We start from the raw sequence: 14,366 nt of genomic DNA on the forward strand, positions 1-14,366 counted from the left end.
GGTGTGTATATAGGGCCAAATACATCAAAATTATGACCTCAGACTCTTACTGTGTACGAATTTCGATCTTAGGGATGTTCCTCTAATGTGTCCTAGCATATAACTACAGGAAATTTGGTAAAGACCTTTACCTAAGAGCTGGACAGTTATTGCCTTTAAAAGGCAGAGATTACATAGTTCCCAGAAAACTAGTTTTCTAAGTACTCCCCCCCCCACACACACATACACACCCAGATCACCTCACAGGTAATTTCAAAACTAGCCTTTTCAGGTATAATAATTTATTCCTTTAACTCAACTTCAGTGCGAGAAACTATAGTTTAAAGTGTGCACACATCTAAAGAATGCATTTTACAAGCAACGATGACAACTCAAACCCACAATTGTTTGGGTTCCATTAGTTAAACGGGGTTTTGTTTTAGCTTCTTGGGTTAGTATTTTCATTTTGCTGGTTTATCAGCAGATGACACATAACATAAAGCCCTGCAAAGCCCTTTGGAAATATAAATGGAATTTTTAAAGTACCATCATTCTAATTCACTCCATGTAAGGAGACAAACACAACCTTAATGGAGACTGAAGCAACTTAAAGTTCACAGACGTCTAATAATAGGAAGCTCCTGTACAAAAGGCTCACAATACATTTTCTTTTAACTAGATCATGTGCCATGCTCAGAATGCTTCTAGGATACTGGAAGGGATTGCAAAAGTCTCAAATGTATGAAATTAGTTAAAGAAGCTGTTGGGAAGAGGGAATGGGCAAGAACATGTCTATATTTTTTAAAAGCATGTTTTAAGTAAATAAGCTGTCACAGACTACACCCAAGAGCAAGAAGAACGAAGTAATTTCTGACTGACACTCTTGCACATTCTAATATATATTAATATTTCTTTCCTGATTGTAGACAGAAACATACATGACCCATAACCTTCCGGGAAATTTCCTATTTCAACTTGTCAAGGTCCGTACAATGTGTGAAGAGCTTCGGGCCTACTGAATTACTCATGAATCAACATCATTTGGGCAATGACTTTGTCCCAAAGGGGAGTGTAGGATAAAATCCAATGTAAGTCCTACTTAGAATTGAACCATTAAAGTGAATGGGACTTCAGTTAGACATGATTAACTTAAATCCTATTCAGTTCAAAGGGTTAGCATTAGGGTCCTACTCCTTGCTCTTAGAAGGAAAGAACAACTCCGTTAAAGATGATTGTTTTAGTTATGTTGCATAATAATCTCATCCATTCTGGAGCAGAAGGACAGGTAATTTAAAATCAACAAGATTGTGAACTTTCTTCTTCTGGGTGACAACCCACAACCCTCCCCCACCACACAAAAGTGGATGAACCTATGGCCCAATTAAGAGATGTGAGTACATATTTACAATTTAATTCCTGTTGATTTCAGAAGGGTATTGGTCGTTAGTTTGGAAAAGTTACTAAACTACCCCTGCATTAATATGTAAGAGTTGAAAATCAATGGCTTGACAAACAAACACACACACACACACACACACACACCTTTGACCTTAGAAAATGCAGGCTAGACCCCAACACTCCTGGGATTACAGAATTTAAGAAAAAAACAGGACGAAAGATTTTGATTTCTTTTCTTCTTCAAAGAAGCACAAGAGATCACAGAAAAATCATGGTCATCATCACTGCATAGGGGCTTCTCTTGATGGTTCCCTTCACCGATTTCTAAGTAACCAAAGGCAAAACAAAAACTAAATCTATTAAAACAAAACTGCAGATGAACATCGATAACTCCTCTTTCCGGTTCATCCTCCTCTTGAGACAGAGTTTGGTAGAATTCAGACTATGATGTGTTTACTACTAGGGCTCAGCCCTGGGGAAGGGCTGAAGATCTGTGGTTGAGCACACATTTTGCATGCAGAAGATTTCATATTTGGTCCCTAACATCTCCATTTAGGGGATCACCTCTGCATCCCAGGACAGAAAGATTTTTGCAATACACTATGGAGTTTTGGAGCTGAATGATTTTCATACTGTTCTCTGCCACAACTCCACAGAGCAGAATCAAGACATTGCTGTGTGTAGCACTGCGATGGGCGTCCTTTTTAATCACAATTTTCGATCCTTCTAAAGACTTTGCTTTTAAATAGGCAATGAAGCACAGGGAAAGGCAGGCAGCCATTTATCCAGAGCCAGAAAGGAGTAAATGGATCATCCCCTCCCCCCAAAAAGGACAAAAGAGGACCCAGATTTGCATAAAATATGCATCTGCTAATTTTATATGTATAGATGGAAATCTAGAAATAATTGCCACCTTTTAAATGCATTTTCCCATAGTAGGGAAGGCTGACTAGGTGACCAACTAGGTCTGCTGTTCAGGTGCTAAGTATTGATGCAGCAATTTCAAGGTCCATAATCCCCTGGCTTCTTATGACACCTGATCTTTAAACTGGACTTGGACTGGAAAGCTTTTCAAATATAGATCATCTTCAAATAGAGCACCACCATATCCTTGTGACAGGGTTGCAATGTGTCCAACTCTGTAAAGCAGGACACACTGCCATCCTATCACAGGGACAAAGTCTGTGAAGCAGATTTTATTGTATTATATTCTATGGATATTTTGATCAATGCAACTGTGTTCATTTGAAGAGATATTTGTTTGGAAAAGATCCTGCCCATGTGGTTCTTCCGCAATATGTTTAACCTACCCCTGATGACTTTTAAAAACGGAATCCATGAAATTCTAACAAACACATTTACCGGGTTCACACAATCACCACAGACTACTATGGCTTACTTAAGCCATGACAGACTGCGGAATCTGCCAGATGCCTTTTTCAATATTCAATCCATGGCAGGCAGTCACTGAGGCTTATTGTGTCAGCAAGGGTGTCTTATGTGAGGGTTAAACAATTCTCACATATTCCATTGCTGGGTTTGCATGACACGATTAGCCATCCACAGCTTGAATATTCAAAAGGGCAGCTGGCACCCATCACAAGCCGTAGTGGGCTATGGTGATCTTGCAAACTGCGTTACGCCCTGGTTCTGAATTTAACTAAAAGAATAATTGGTGGTGGCTGCACGGGGGATGTGAGTTTTGAAACTAAGCATTATAAATATGCTAATATGATGCAAAGCTAAATATGATATGCAGCCAAATTTTAACAAATTTTAACAATGGTGCCTGCCATCCAAATAGCAGCAAATAGCTATTAAAGTTAACCAATTTTAAATCCCAGTGGCATCAAAGCTTTACTCGCTCATAGAAATCAGTGGGTGTTAAACATGCTTAGTTTGGGCTAAATCACATGAAGAGACATTACTGTGCCGAATAATTACCAGTCTATGCTTCTGGAAAGTTATGGGCTTTAGCTGTCTAGGAGGTCATGTTGCGTGAGGACACAAAGAGCAAAAAGAAAACCTTCGCTTTCACAATTGCTCACCTTGTCTCTAAGCTCTAATTTTGTAGTGCCAAAAGGATATAAATAGGATCTAAAGGTGTCCTTCTGCAAATGGAATATGTCTTTCCATTCACAGAAGGTGCTGGGATCCAGTAAAGAAGCTGTCCCCAACCTGGTGCCTTCCAGATGTTTTGGATGACAACTCTCCCAACGTTTTGACCAATGGCTGGGGCTGATGGGAGATGAAGTCCAAAAGATCTGAAGGTATCAGGTTGGGAATGCGTCTGAAAAGGCTCCTGTGAGTGCAAATGAGGTGACAACAGTTGGAGGCAATCCTTGTTGATTCTCCTGACCCAGCAGTTCCCTTGCACCATCTTACACTCTGCCCAGAACCTTCTGACCTACAGCACAGAGTTCCTCTGTATTCTTCAGGCCTGGGTGTTCAAATAAAATATATTCGTATTAAAACGATTCAGGATTTTTTTAATGCCTTATTATGATAGTGACATTTCTTCCCCTCCCTTCTTTTTATCAGTTTCTTAATTTCCACTTTGATGTATGCACATGGGGTTGCACTTCACATTAAAATATATCTTCTTTTTTGTAACAAACAAACAAAACAAAAATTAATTATATAGAGGTTCATTTATGTAAGTATAAAAGCAAATAAATTACACAGAGGTCATTTATGTAACTATAAACTTTTGATTGTGTCAAGTACTACATCAGAGCTACTCTATTTGCATTTTCTAAATACACTCAAGTGACCTCATTACTGACAACTTACTTAAAGATTATGCTTAATTAGCTTTTCCTCTTTTAAGCATCTATGTCCTAACAATTAATTTTCACAGAAATAAACATCAGACTGATGGTGAGCAGAAAACTTCGCTCACCATTACCTATTTATTAAGATCCTAATTCAATGATGTCAGCATGCAGCATACTGAACATGCACTGATATGTATGGACGCAGCTGACAGTTCAAGTCTTAGGGGTGCAACTGGATTCTTAATAAGATTATAACCAAAACATTTAACCGAGTAATTGCAAGCATCTCTCTCACGCTCTCACACCGTTTTGGTCAGGATCAAACTACATTAATTATGTAGTGCGTAGCTGGGACTTATCATGTTTTATTACTCTAGAGTAAGTATGTGTGACCCAAATTCAGATTGGGACCATTGTGCATAGGGAGGTGAGGGTTAAATCTATCACCTCCATTTGCTTCCAAAAATATCCCACAGCCCAGCTCAGTTGCAAGGAAAAAGAAAACAAGGATTAGCACCAATGGCAGCTTTCCACACTAAGTGTGTGTATGTGTGTGGGGTTGGGATTTGGGGAAGGAAATTATGTGCAGTGATTCTGATCTGAATTGGGGCCACACACACTTATACTGTAAATTTGGTCCTTTTTAACCTCAGAACCTACACCTCTGCTACTACCAGAGCAACCTTCCCCAACCTGGTGGTCTTTAGATGTTTTGGACTAATACTCCTATCAATTTCAGCCAGCATGGACAGTAGTCAAAAATTCTAGGAGTTGTAGTCCAAATCATCTGGAGGGCACCAGGTAGAAAGAAGAAGATAAGGCTCAGCTATTATTTATTATTTATTTTTTTATTTATTACATTTTTATACCGCCCAATAGCCGAAGCTCTCTGGGCGGTTCACAAAAATTAAAACCATAATAAAGCAACCAATAGTCTAAAAACACAAATACAAAATACAGTATAAAAAGCACAACCAGGATAAAACCACACAGCAGAAATTGATATAAGATTAAAATACAGAATTAGAAGGGTACAATTTAAATTTAAGTTAAAATTAAGTGTTAAAATACTGAGAGAATAAAAAGGTCTTCAGCTGGTGACGAAAGAAGTACAGTGTAGGCACCAGGCGGACCTCTCTGGGGAGCTCATTCCACAGCTGGGGTGCCACAGCGGAGATAGGCCTCCTCCTAGTAGCCACCTGCCTCACTTCCTTCGGCAGGGGCTCATGGAGAAGGGCCCCTGTAGATGATCTTAAGGTCTGGGCAGGTACATATGGGAGGAGGCGTTCCTTCAAATAACCTGGCCCCAAACTGTTTAGGGCTTTGAATGTTAGTACCAGCACTTTGAATCGGGCCCGGACCTGGACTGACAGCCAATGAAGTTGTAAAAGGACTGGCGTAATGTGGTCTTGCCGGCCAGTTCCTGTTAGTAAACGGGCTGCCCTGTTTTGTACCAGCTGAAGTTTCCGGACCATTTTCAAAGGCAGCCCCACGTATAACGCATTGCAGTAATCCAAACGAGAGGTTATGAGAGCGTGGATAACTGTAGCTTGGCTATCTCTGTCCAGATAAGGGCGTAGTTGGTATATCAACCTATGCTGATAAAAGGTGCTCTTTGCCACTGAGTTCACCTCTGCCTCAAGTGACAGCTATATTTAATGCAATTAATGTAACATATAGTTTGACCCTCACGCATACAAACATGCACACACACACACACACACACACACACACCAGCCCCCAATATTCCATCACACATGAGGGTAACAGATCCCAAGATGGCCTTATCTAAAGAGGATTAAACTTCATTTTTGATGGCTGAAGACATGATGGGGAAGGAAAGAGTGCCTGCTTATCTGTAAATGATATTCTTTAAAGTTGTTATATGTGCAGTTCCTACATAGCAGGGCTGGCCCTCCAATGAGGGGAGGCTAATCCCTCATCTTGGGCAATGGTGTGGGGGGAGTGGTGAATTGTGCACCCCCCATCCCCCACCCACCAGAAGGCCTACTAGTACCCTACTGACTACCCTATAGGTGCTCTGGACAGCTCTGCCAAAAATGTCCTGCTGGGGCATTTGCCACAGCATGAGAGTGGGGGTGGCGAGACTCTCCAAAGCGGCTGCCCACCCAGTGGCACTACAGTAGATGCTCCAGAGAGCCCCACAGTTCTTAGCCCAAGAGAGTGACCAACAGGACTCTCCAGAACCGCAACCCGCCCTTTGGACACCCTCAGAGTCAGGCATTGGACTTAGCTGTGGCCAGTCTCTGAAGAGCTGCTCTGGCCAGAGTGACTGATATGGGTCTTCACAGAGGCCACTTCCTGAAGATTATCAGAGGGTGCTGGGGGAGGGAGGGCTGAAACAGCAATAGAGTGTGCCATTGTAGATTGCAATGGCAGAGCAGCAATGGGGGTTTGTGATGGAATAGTGATGGGATGGTGGCAACAACTGTGGCAATACAGAGACAGCGTGCATGTGCTTCTCCCACCTCAAGCAGCAGGAGAGCTTGCACCAGTGCTGCTCAGGAGAATGTTTGAAGAGCATTCTAGGACTCTGCTCAGGAAACTGGCAATTTTGTCTCCTCCCCTTTAGGAGGGATTACTAACAAGTTCCTCAGGCCTCTGAGGGTGAGGCAAGTCCTGTTCCACAAAGCTTCTTTACAACTACTGCAAGCACACATCAAACCAAAATCGGGGAAGACCCCACAAGCAGGAAAAGGAAGCAGGTGGTGGGATGGCACAGATGAGCACACAAAGAGCACCAGTCTGAGTTAAGCAACCAGTTCTATTCTTTGTCTCTGCATTCCCACAAAGAATGGTGGGCCTATCCCCTACCCTAACGATGCCCCAAAATATATCCTTTTACTTTCTCCTTGGATGACATTTATTGCCATGTGGTGCAGTAAAGTACTGAACAGGAGGGGAGGGAGAAAGACAGAATTAGGGGAGGGGTCCTGTCAGGTTTTGGAGGAAGAGTTGGTAAAATAGGGAGGAAAGTAAGACATGAGCGGAAACATGACAAAACCAGGAAACAGGGCAGCGGTGGGGGAGAAAGAAAGAAAAACAGCCAGGGCAGAATTTCCTGACACCAAGTAGAGGAGAGCTGGGGTGAAGCCAAGTAGTATGAAGGGATGGACTGCAAAAAGGAAGGAGGCAAGAGAATGGAAACTCTCCTTTGCCCCATCCTCTCAGCCATGAAATCCCCTATTTATCTATTTATTATTGAATGTCTATGTTGCCTTTTAAACAAACATCCACAGCAAGTTACAACAATGGCAAAAATGTCACATATATAAGTCCCCAGCATTTTGCTACACCAGTGTGTCCAAGAAACAGGAGGTGGCAATGCAGTCTGGAGCAGGATTGATCCTGAATGGATAGAATCCACCAGGGGAAGGAAGAAGGTTTAGTCCCCCACACCCATCCCACTGGTATCTTTAAGCTTATCCCTTTAGTCCTCTCCATACACGTCCCGTGGGGAGTAAGTAAAGCAGTGCTATTGGGTACATTACTGTAATGACAACACTGCCTGCCTTCCGTCTCTCAGAATGGATGGTCTGGCTCTCAGTTACAGAGATTCCACCAGAGGGTGCAAAGTGTTTTTGTGTGTGGAGATCACAAAAACAAATGGTACCTTGTGGCATCTAGCAACAGAGAAGACTTCCACCTGAACATACTCCACCCGTCATAATTAGTGAGAACATGCTATTGTATTTTGAGAATATTATAGAGAATATTCTACTATATTTTTGGTTGCCATGACCTTGCTAGATATTCTATGTACATCTCATGTCATTCCAAGTTATAAACTGTCGACAATAAGAAACACATTAAGAAGTTGGGCCCCAAATGAGGAAAACTGTATGCTTCACTGAATAATGTTAGATGGGGGCGTGTTTTGAACTGCACACAATTAACTTCAGTAGGCTTTAGAATCATGTTTACTGTAGACTTGATGCAGGCAAGTTTTAAAATAGCTCTTCATTCCTGACAACTTTGGAGCATATTAAAATTCTTTACACTTCATTGACTCAAAACATTTTAGCATCACTCCTTGATTACTGGTTAGCATTGACATGCTAGGAAGAACGAACTTAAGAACTAAAAAGAAATTAAAACAAACAGATCTTAAAATATATCTTTGAGTACTCCACGACCATATAATCGGATTGCTCTGCAGAAAATACAGTGTCATGATTTCATTTGTTTTCTGTAATGGTCTACTTTAAATGGTAAAATAATTTACCACTTACATACTTAATAATGTGATGGGCTGCTTTATCTGATGGGCTATTGGATGAGATAGTTTTCAAATTAGAAACATTTTCTGTCTCTGTTTTATTTTAAACCTGCTTACTAAAGCCATAACCCAATGGTTAAGGCCCTTAATTTCAGTAGGCTTAAATATGTTTATGTCTGTGTTGAATTATAGCCTAAGGTTGCAAACATACATACTTACTTGGATATAAAATCATTGGAATCAATAGGAATTACTTCTGTGTAAACATGGTTTTGATCAATTTGTCAACATGGCTTTGATCAGTTTGATCAGTTGAATAACCTGGCCATTGCTAACTGCTCATTGTATTGCAATGATACTGCTAAAAGCGGTATCAAAAATTTCCTTCACAAAGGCAGAGTAAATATAAACTTGCTTCATATACCCATAAATGGGATGAGACTTGCTGTGCCATTAACTCAAGATTTCACACCACAGCAGCTACCCACAGGCCAAGCATATGCTTCAGATGTACCAATCTTCTCACTTCTCTTACTAGATGCTGCTCTGCATCCAATTTCTTCTAAAAATTAAATGTTAAATGATATATTATAAAAATATATCGAGTTCAATGCTAAAGTATTTTTTTTTAAGTGAGTAAAAATCTGGTAACTTGACTTAGAGCATAAGGAAAGCCCTGCTGGAGCAAAGCATGGTTCATCTAATGGAGTATCCTGTTTTCCACAGTGGGCAACTATCCTGCCCACAAGCAGGACATAAAAGGCAACAGCTCTTTGCCATTGTTACCTCTCAGAGCTGGTATTCAGTGGCATAGTGCCTCTGAATCTGGCATGCCCAGTCTAGTGCCATGTCTTGGATAGTCCATACTGAGTTTTGGATTTTGTAGCATTTAGGGGGCAGATAGTATAAAATTCAGAAAAGAAAGATGAGCATCCACTGTGACATGAGCACTAATGCAAATTATGTCGTGCTAGCAAAAAGGATTTCTCATGCAATGCCAATAGTGCTCAAAGGGTTTTCCCGGGAGTTCTGTTGTGCCACCAAATGTTCTTGACATAACACTAGAAAAACCCAATGCAATTCTCCAAGATTGTACATGGTTTTAATTGTTCTTATTGCTTTTAAGCTTTTCTACTAGTTTTAGTTTCTTAATGATTTAATACATTTTTAGCAACGTATATTTATTGTTTTACATTGCTCTGATTTTATCAGTATGCCGCCCTGAGATTCTAGTGATATAGGGTGGGATACAAATGTTTTAATAAATAAATAAATAAATAAATAAATAAATAAAAATACATTAGCTCTCATGTCATATTCAATACTACCCTGTGTTTTACAGCTTGTAGAGGGGGAAAAACACTTTCCACTGAAGGTTTCCGAAATGTTTTGGGCCATGTCATACATCAGCCACTTATGGTATAACCTGTTTTCTTCTGCACCACTTGAACGAACTACATTTTCATACCATATAAACATCTGCATCAATCTTAGAAATATTGCAGGGCAGCCTTCCCCAACCTGGTGCCCTCCATACATGTTGGACTACAACTACCATCATTCACAGCAAACAGGGCCATTGATCAAACACATCTAGAGGGCCCCAGGCTGGAGAAGGCTGGGTAAAAACTAATCTTTGATGTACTTTATACAGTTGTGTCCAAATGATTTCTCATTGGTAATCTTGAGCTCAATGCCAATTACATGGGGGTCCTTGAAGTCAAATGCTTTCATGGGTTTTTTAAAAATGAGAGTAATAATCTTATTTATTTATGTAAGCAAAGCAGATGTTGGAACCTACCTTTCGGGAATGGATTTCTTTCACATACAATGGAAGTAGAAATTCAGATATACCTTCGAGTCGAATTCCCTTTTTGGTGACTCTCAGATTCCCCATTCCATCCTAGAAGCAATAATATACAAATGTGTGTATATGTGGCTTACGTGGGAAGCTAATCACTATATACAATCCATTACTCACTCCCATCACTCCTCAGGTTTAGAAGGTTAATGCTAAAAGCTATGTAAGTGCACGGGAAAGTGAAAATGTCTGTCTGATTACACAAAATTCATGACATAAATGCATATTTACAAGATATTTGATAGGCACATCAATATGTATAGATTTTTTCTCAGAAAAAATAATCTGCATGGAACTGTCACAGAATGGACTTGAAAGTGGGAATAGGAGGAAGTCCATGGAAATGGACTTGACAGATCTGCCTACACACACTTAAAACTATGTAAAACACAGAACTTTGATATTTTCCACATGATATTTATGTCTTGGAAAAGGCATTGGTTCCCCAAGTTACACCTAGTATGAGGCACACTTTTGATTCTGCCATATTCCTGGCTGCAAAAGAAACCCAACACCACCAACCCCTTCGTACTGGAGAAGGAGGACAACTACTATAGTATAGTATTGGATTAGAACAGGAAGGACCTAGGCTCAAACTCTTAATCAGCAATGAAGCTCAGAGTCACTTTACTCTGCAACTAAATTTGCTACAACTGTGATGGTGCACAGTAAGTGTAGACAGACATATGTTCCTGGATGGTGCTGAGGAGCCACAACTAATCAGGATTTCTAGGCGCATATTCCGTGGCTTTTGCTAGCGTGCACCTCGTCTTCAGCATTTCCTCCCCATTTTAACTGAGGGAAACACCAGTGAAACACGTGTGTTTCTGCAGATAATATAACTACTAATATAAATTTTGGAGCTTTTCTTACTAGACAGCACCAAGTAAATAATCCAGCACTAAATCACACTGGCTGATGTATTGTTCCATCAGAGTAGAACCTCCTTCCCCTCTGCCACCTCTTCAGCCAATAATATGGCAACATAAAAGTTTGTTGTCACTGCCCCGCATAGTGTCCATGTGAGGATAAAATAGCGTAACGACATACATGCTGTCTTGAGGTCCTTTAAAGGGCAGTGGGAATATGCTAGATACAGATGATAGGTCTGGAGTCCTTTTGGGGCCAGTGAGCACATTTAGAATTTTGAGGGAGTGTCATGGGCACTCTCATAAAATGGCTGCCATGGCTTGCCCATTCTTAAAATGGTCACAAAATACTCATTTCCCAGAAGGAAAACAATGAAAGAAAAATAAAGTAACTTAGTAAGGGACATAAGTTCAAGGCAGAGTTGGGCTCTAAGCTCCAAAACACAAAACGTTCTTTTGAACCTCTACAGAGATGTGGCTTGCTTTTAGTGTAAAATGGCAATATTAAAAGGCAGAGCAAATATTTTATGATTGTGAATCTCTCCCCTGCCCTCATATTCAAGGGTTGCATGAGAAATTGCAAAGTAAATTTGGAATTCACATTTTAATGTGAAACTCTACACAACCTTGTTGCCACCTCTTAGACTTGTTGGCCTCCTCTGATATTTGTAAGATGAATGTATGAAGTACATTATCAATTTTCCAACAATATTGATCAGACTCATGTGTTATATGAGGTGGAGCAGGGTCATACCCATCAGACCTGTCCCCTTCCAAGCCAAGCCTGCCCCACAACAACTGCATCTTCAGAGAGTATGAGAAGGGAGCATAGGGAGCTGCCTTATACTGAGTCAGACCATTGGTCAATCTAACCCAGTATTGTCAACACTGGCTGGCAATGGCTGTCATGGGTTTCAGGCTGGACTTTTCCCAGCCCTACCAGGAGATATTGGCGATTGAACCTGGGACCCTCTGCATGCAAAGCATGTCCCCTACCACTGAGTTATGGCTTTGGTTGGCCTAGGGATGGGCAATTGGATGTGGCAGTGGCGATGGGGGATTGGGGCAACAGGTGTGACCCTGCTCCCACCTTCAATCCATGGTGGTGTTTGTTTGAACACCCTTAATATATTATGTATGAAACACTGGCAGATACTAACACCGTTGCAAGTCAGATCTATCTCATGTTAAATACCATGTTTAACAAAATATTGTTAAACACGATATACCATAGGCTTTTGAACTATTTTCTAGTGAACATTAGATCATTTGGAAGCTTACCTGGGGTGCCCCAAAGACAAAAGCATAGGAATGACTGAATGTTATCCTTTTCTGCACACCCTCTATTGCATTATTACATAGCCAAGGTAATATGTGTGTTCCAGGATACACTCTCAGTTTACAATGGGCGATAGTAAGGCCCAATACTGCCTTATGTGAACTGAATATATATATATATATATATATATATATATATATATATATATATATACCCTAGAGCATGCTTTAAATGTCTTTGCAAAGGCCTGGGATACTATGGCAGGCATGTAGTGTTTCCTTGGCAGATGTTGTTGTGGAAGATATTCCCAGAGTTTGAAAAACTACTACGTATCAACTATCTATACTGTCAAATGCTAATCACCATTGCATGTCAACTTTCAAGTACAGCAAAGTATGAGCTGCCACATATCAAATATAATTGTGTACCAGTAGTCAGGGAAGATTAAAAAAAAAGACCAAATACAGAATACCTGAAGAAAATTCAATATCAGAATTGGCAAAGAAAATGTCGAAGGAGAATTTTTGGTACATGAATTCATTTTAGCTTTAAAACATAAAACCCATTCAACAATAATTCATCTTCCATTCTCCAAGAATGCCTGTTTACTGAAAGTACAAGAGATTTTCAAGCTCCTGTTGTCAGAGAAACACATCATGCAGACAGTTTCTCCACAGCTCATCACATCAACTGGAGTAATTGCACATATTTTGGAATAACATTAGTGCAGAGTTTCAAATACCATGTATTTCCTTTTTCCTTTAAAAATTAATTGGAGTTCAAATAAAGAATGAATTGGAGTTCAATTCAAGCATGAGTATAGAAATACAACTCTCTCCTGATGACTTTTCCTTTGTAAAAAATATTAAAAAAGAATGAATTTGTTCCTGCATTTGTCAAGAGCAGAACTTTCACTGCATATAATACAAGTCGAACAATAGCTGGATTTATCATTGTTCTTGTTTTTACCCTGTCTAGTCAGTTAGAGAATCGTATTCATGAAGTTATCACTTCTCTTAATGGTAACATGAAAGAGATCCATTTCCACCTACTATGGCTGCCTGAATTGTCAGCTCCCTTGGGTAACAGGTCATCCCAAGCAGGGGCCCTGGAACAGATGGAGGAGAGTGTGCTGGATCCCAAGCTCAGAATGGCCCCATTCAGAAGACACCTCAAACCACGGCTTTAACCATGGTGGTTAAACCAGAAAGACAAACTGTGTTCAGAAGACACCTTAAACCATGGCTTTAACCATGGGGGTTAAATGAGAATGAAACCATGCAAATGTCTCCCCATCCCTAGGCTGGCTCTGTCTTCCAACATTTCACTGCTGCTCCCTGCTACCTGGCATTTCAGGTGGCCACCTCACTCATGGACTCAGAACTGTGTCCTTGACAGAATATATCTTCTAAATGCAATAGAATAGATCTTTTAGTAGGAGAAGATTTTAATGCTCAGATGGATTCAGATGTTCATCCAGAAAAAGAGGAAGTTGTGGTTGCTGTGAAAGATATCTTCCCACTGGAGATACTACTTTGAACTCCTTAGGGTGAGAGTTATTGAAAATTATTTTCAAGTATCACCAAATGGGTCTTCATGGAAGCAGTATAGATAAGACCACGGGTCATTATACCTTTTTGAATATCAAAGGAAGGAGTGTAGTTGATTATATCTTTATATCACCTAGTTTTTTTTTTATCTCAAGTTGTCTTCTATGAGGTTGAAGAGCGATCTTTTCCCAGAAATATTGATAATCTCATCAGAGAGATGGTTTAACACTTACCAGCAGAAGCAGGCACAGGATGGAATATTAGTAGGTCAAAGATTACTTAATCGTCAACAAACTTAGAACAGGAAATTCAGAACTCTTATACAGCGTGGAATGAATCCAGATTAGAACCAATGCAGTGTGTCCTCCAATCAATATCAAAAATAGCTATTTTAGGCCATTGCTAGACCAGGC

The 14,366-nt window shown here is 40.3% G+C and overlaps 1 protein-coding gene across 1 annotated transcript in view; it reads right to left on the reverse strand.

The window, feature by feature from the left end:
• Positions 1 to 14,366, reverse strand: part of SGCZ (sarcoglycan zeta) — a 668,548-nt gene that overhangs the window by 146,906 nt on the left and 507,276 nt on the right. The window contains exon 3 of the mRNA XM_063135185.1: positions 10,196 to 10,297. Coding sequence (XP_062991255.1) covers positions 10,196 to 10,297 — 102 coding nt within the window. The remainder of the gene's footprint in view (positions 1 to 10,195; positions 10,298 to 14,366) is intronic.

Source organism: Elgaria multicarinata, chromosome 10, assembly GCF_023053635.1.
Source record: "Elgaria multicarinata webbii isolate HBS135686 ecotype San Diego chromosome 10, rElgMul1.1.pri, whole genome shotgun sequence".
Lineage (NCBI taxonomy): Eukaryota > Metazoa > Chordata > Lepidosauria > Squamata > Anguidae > Elgaria > Elgaria multicarinata.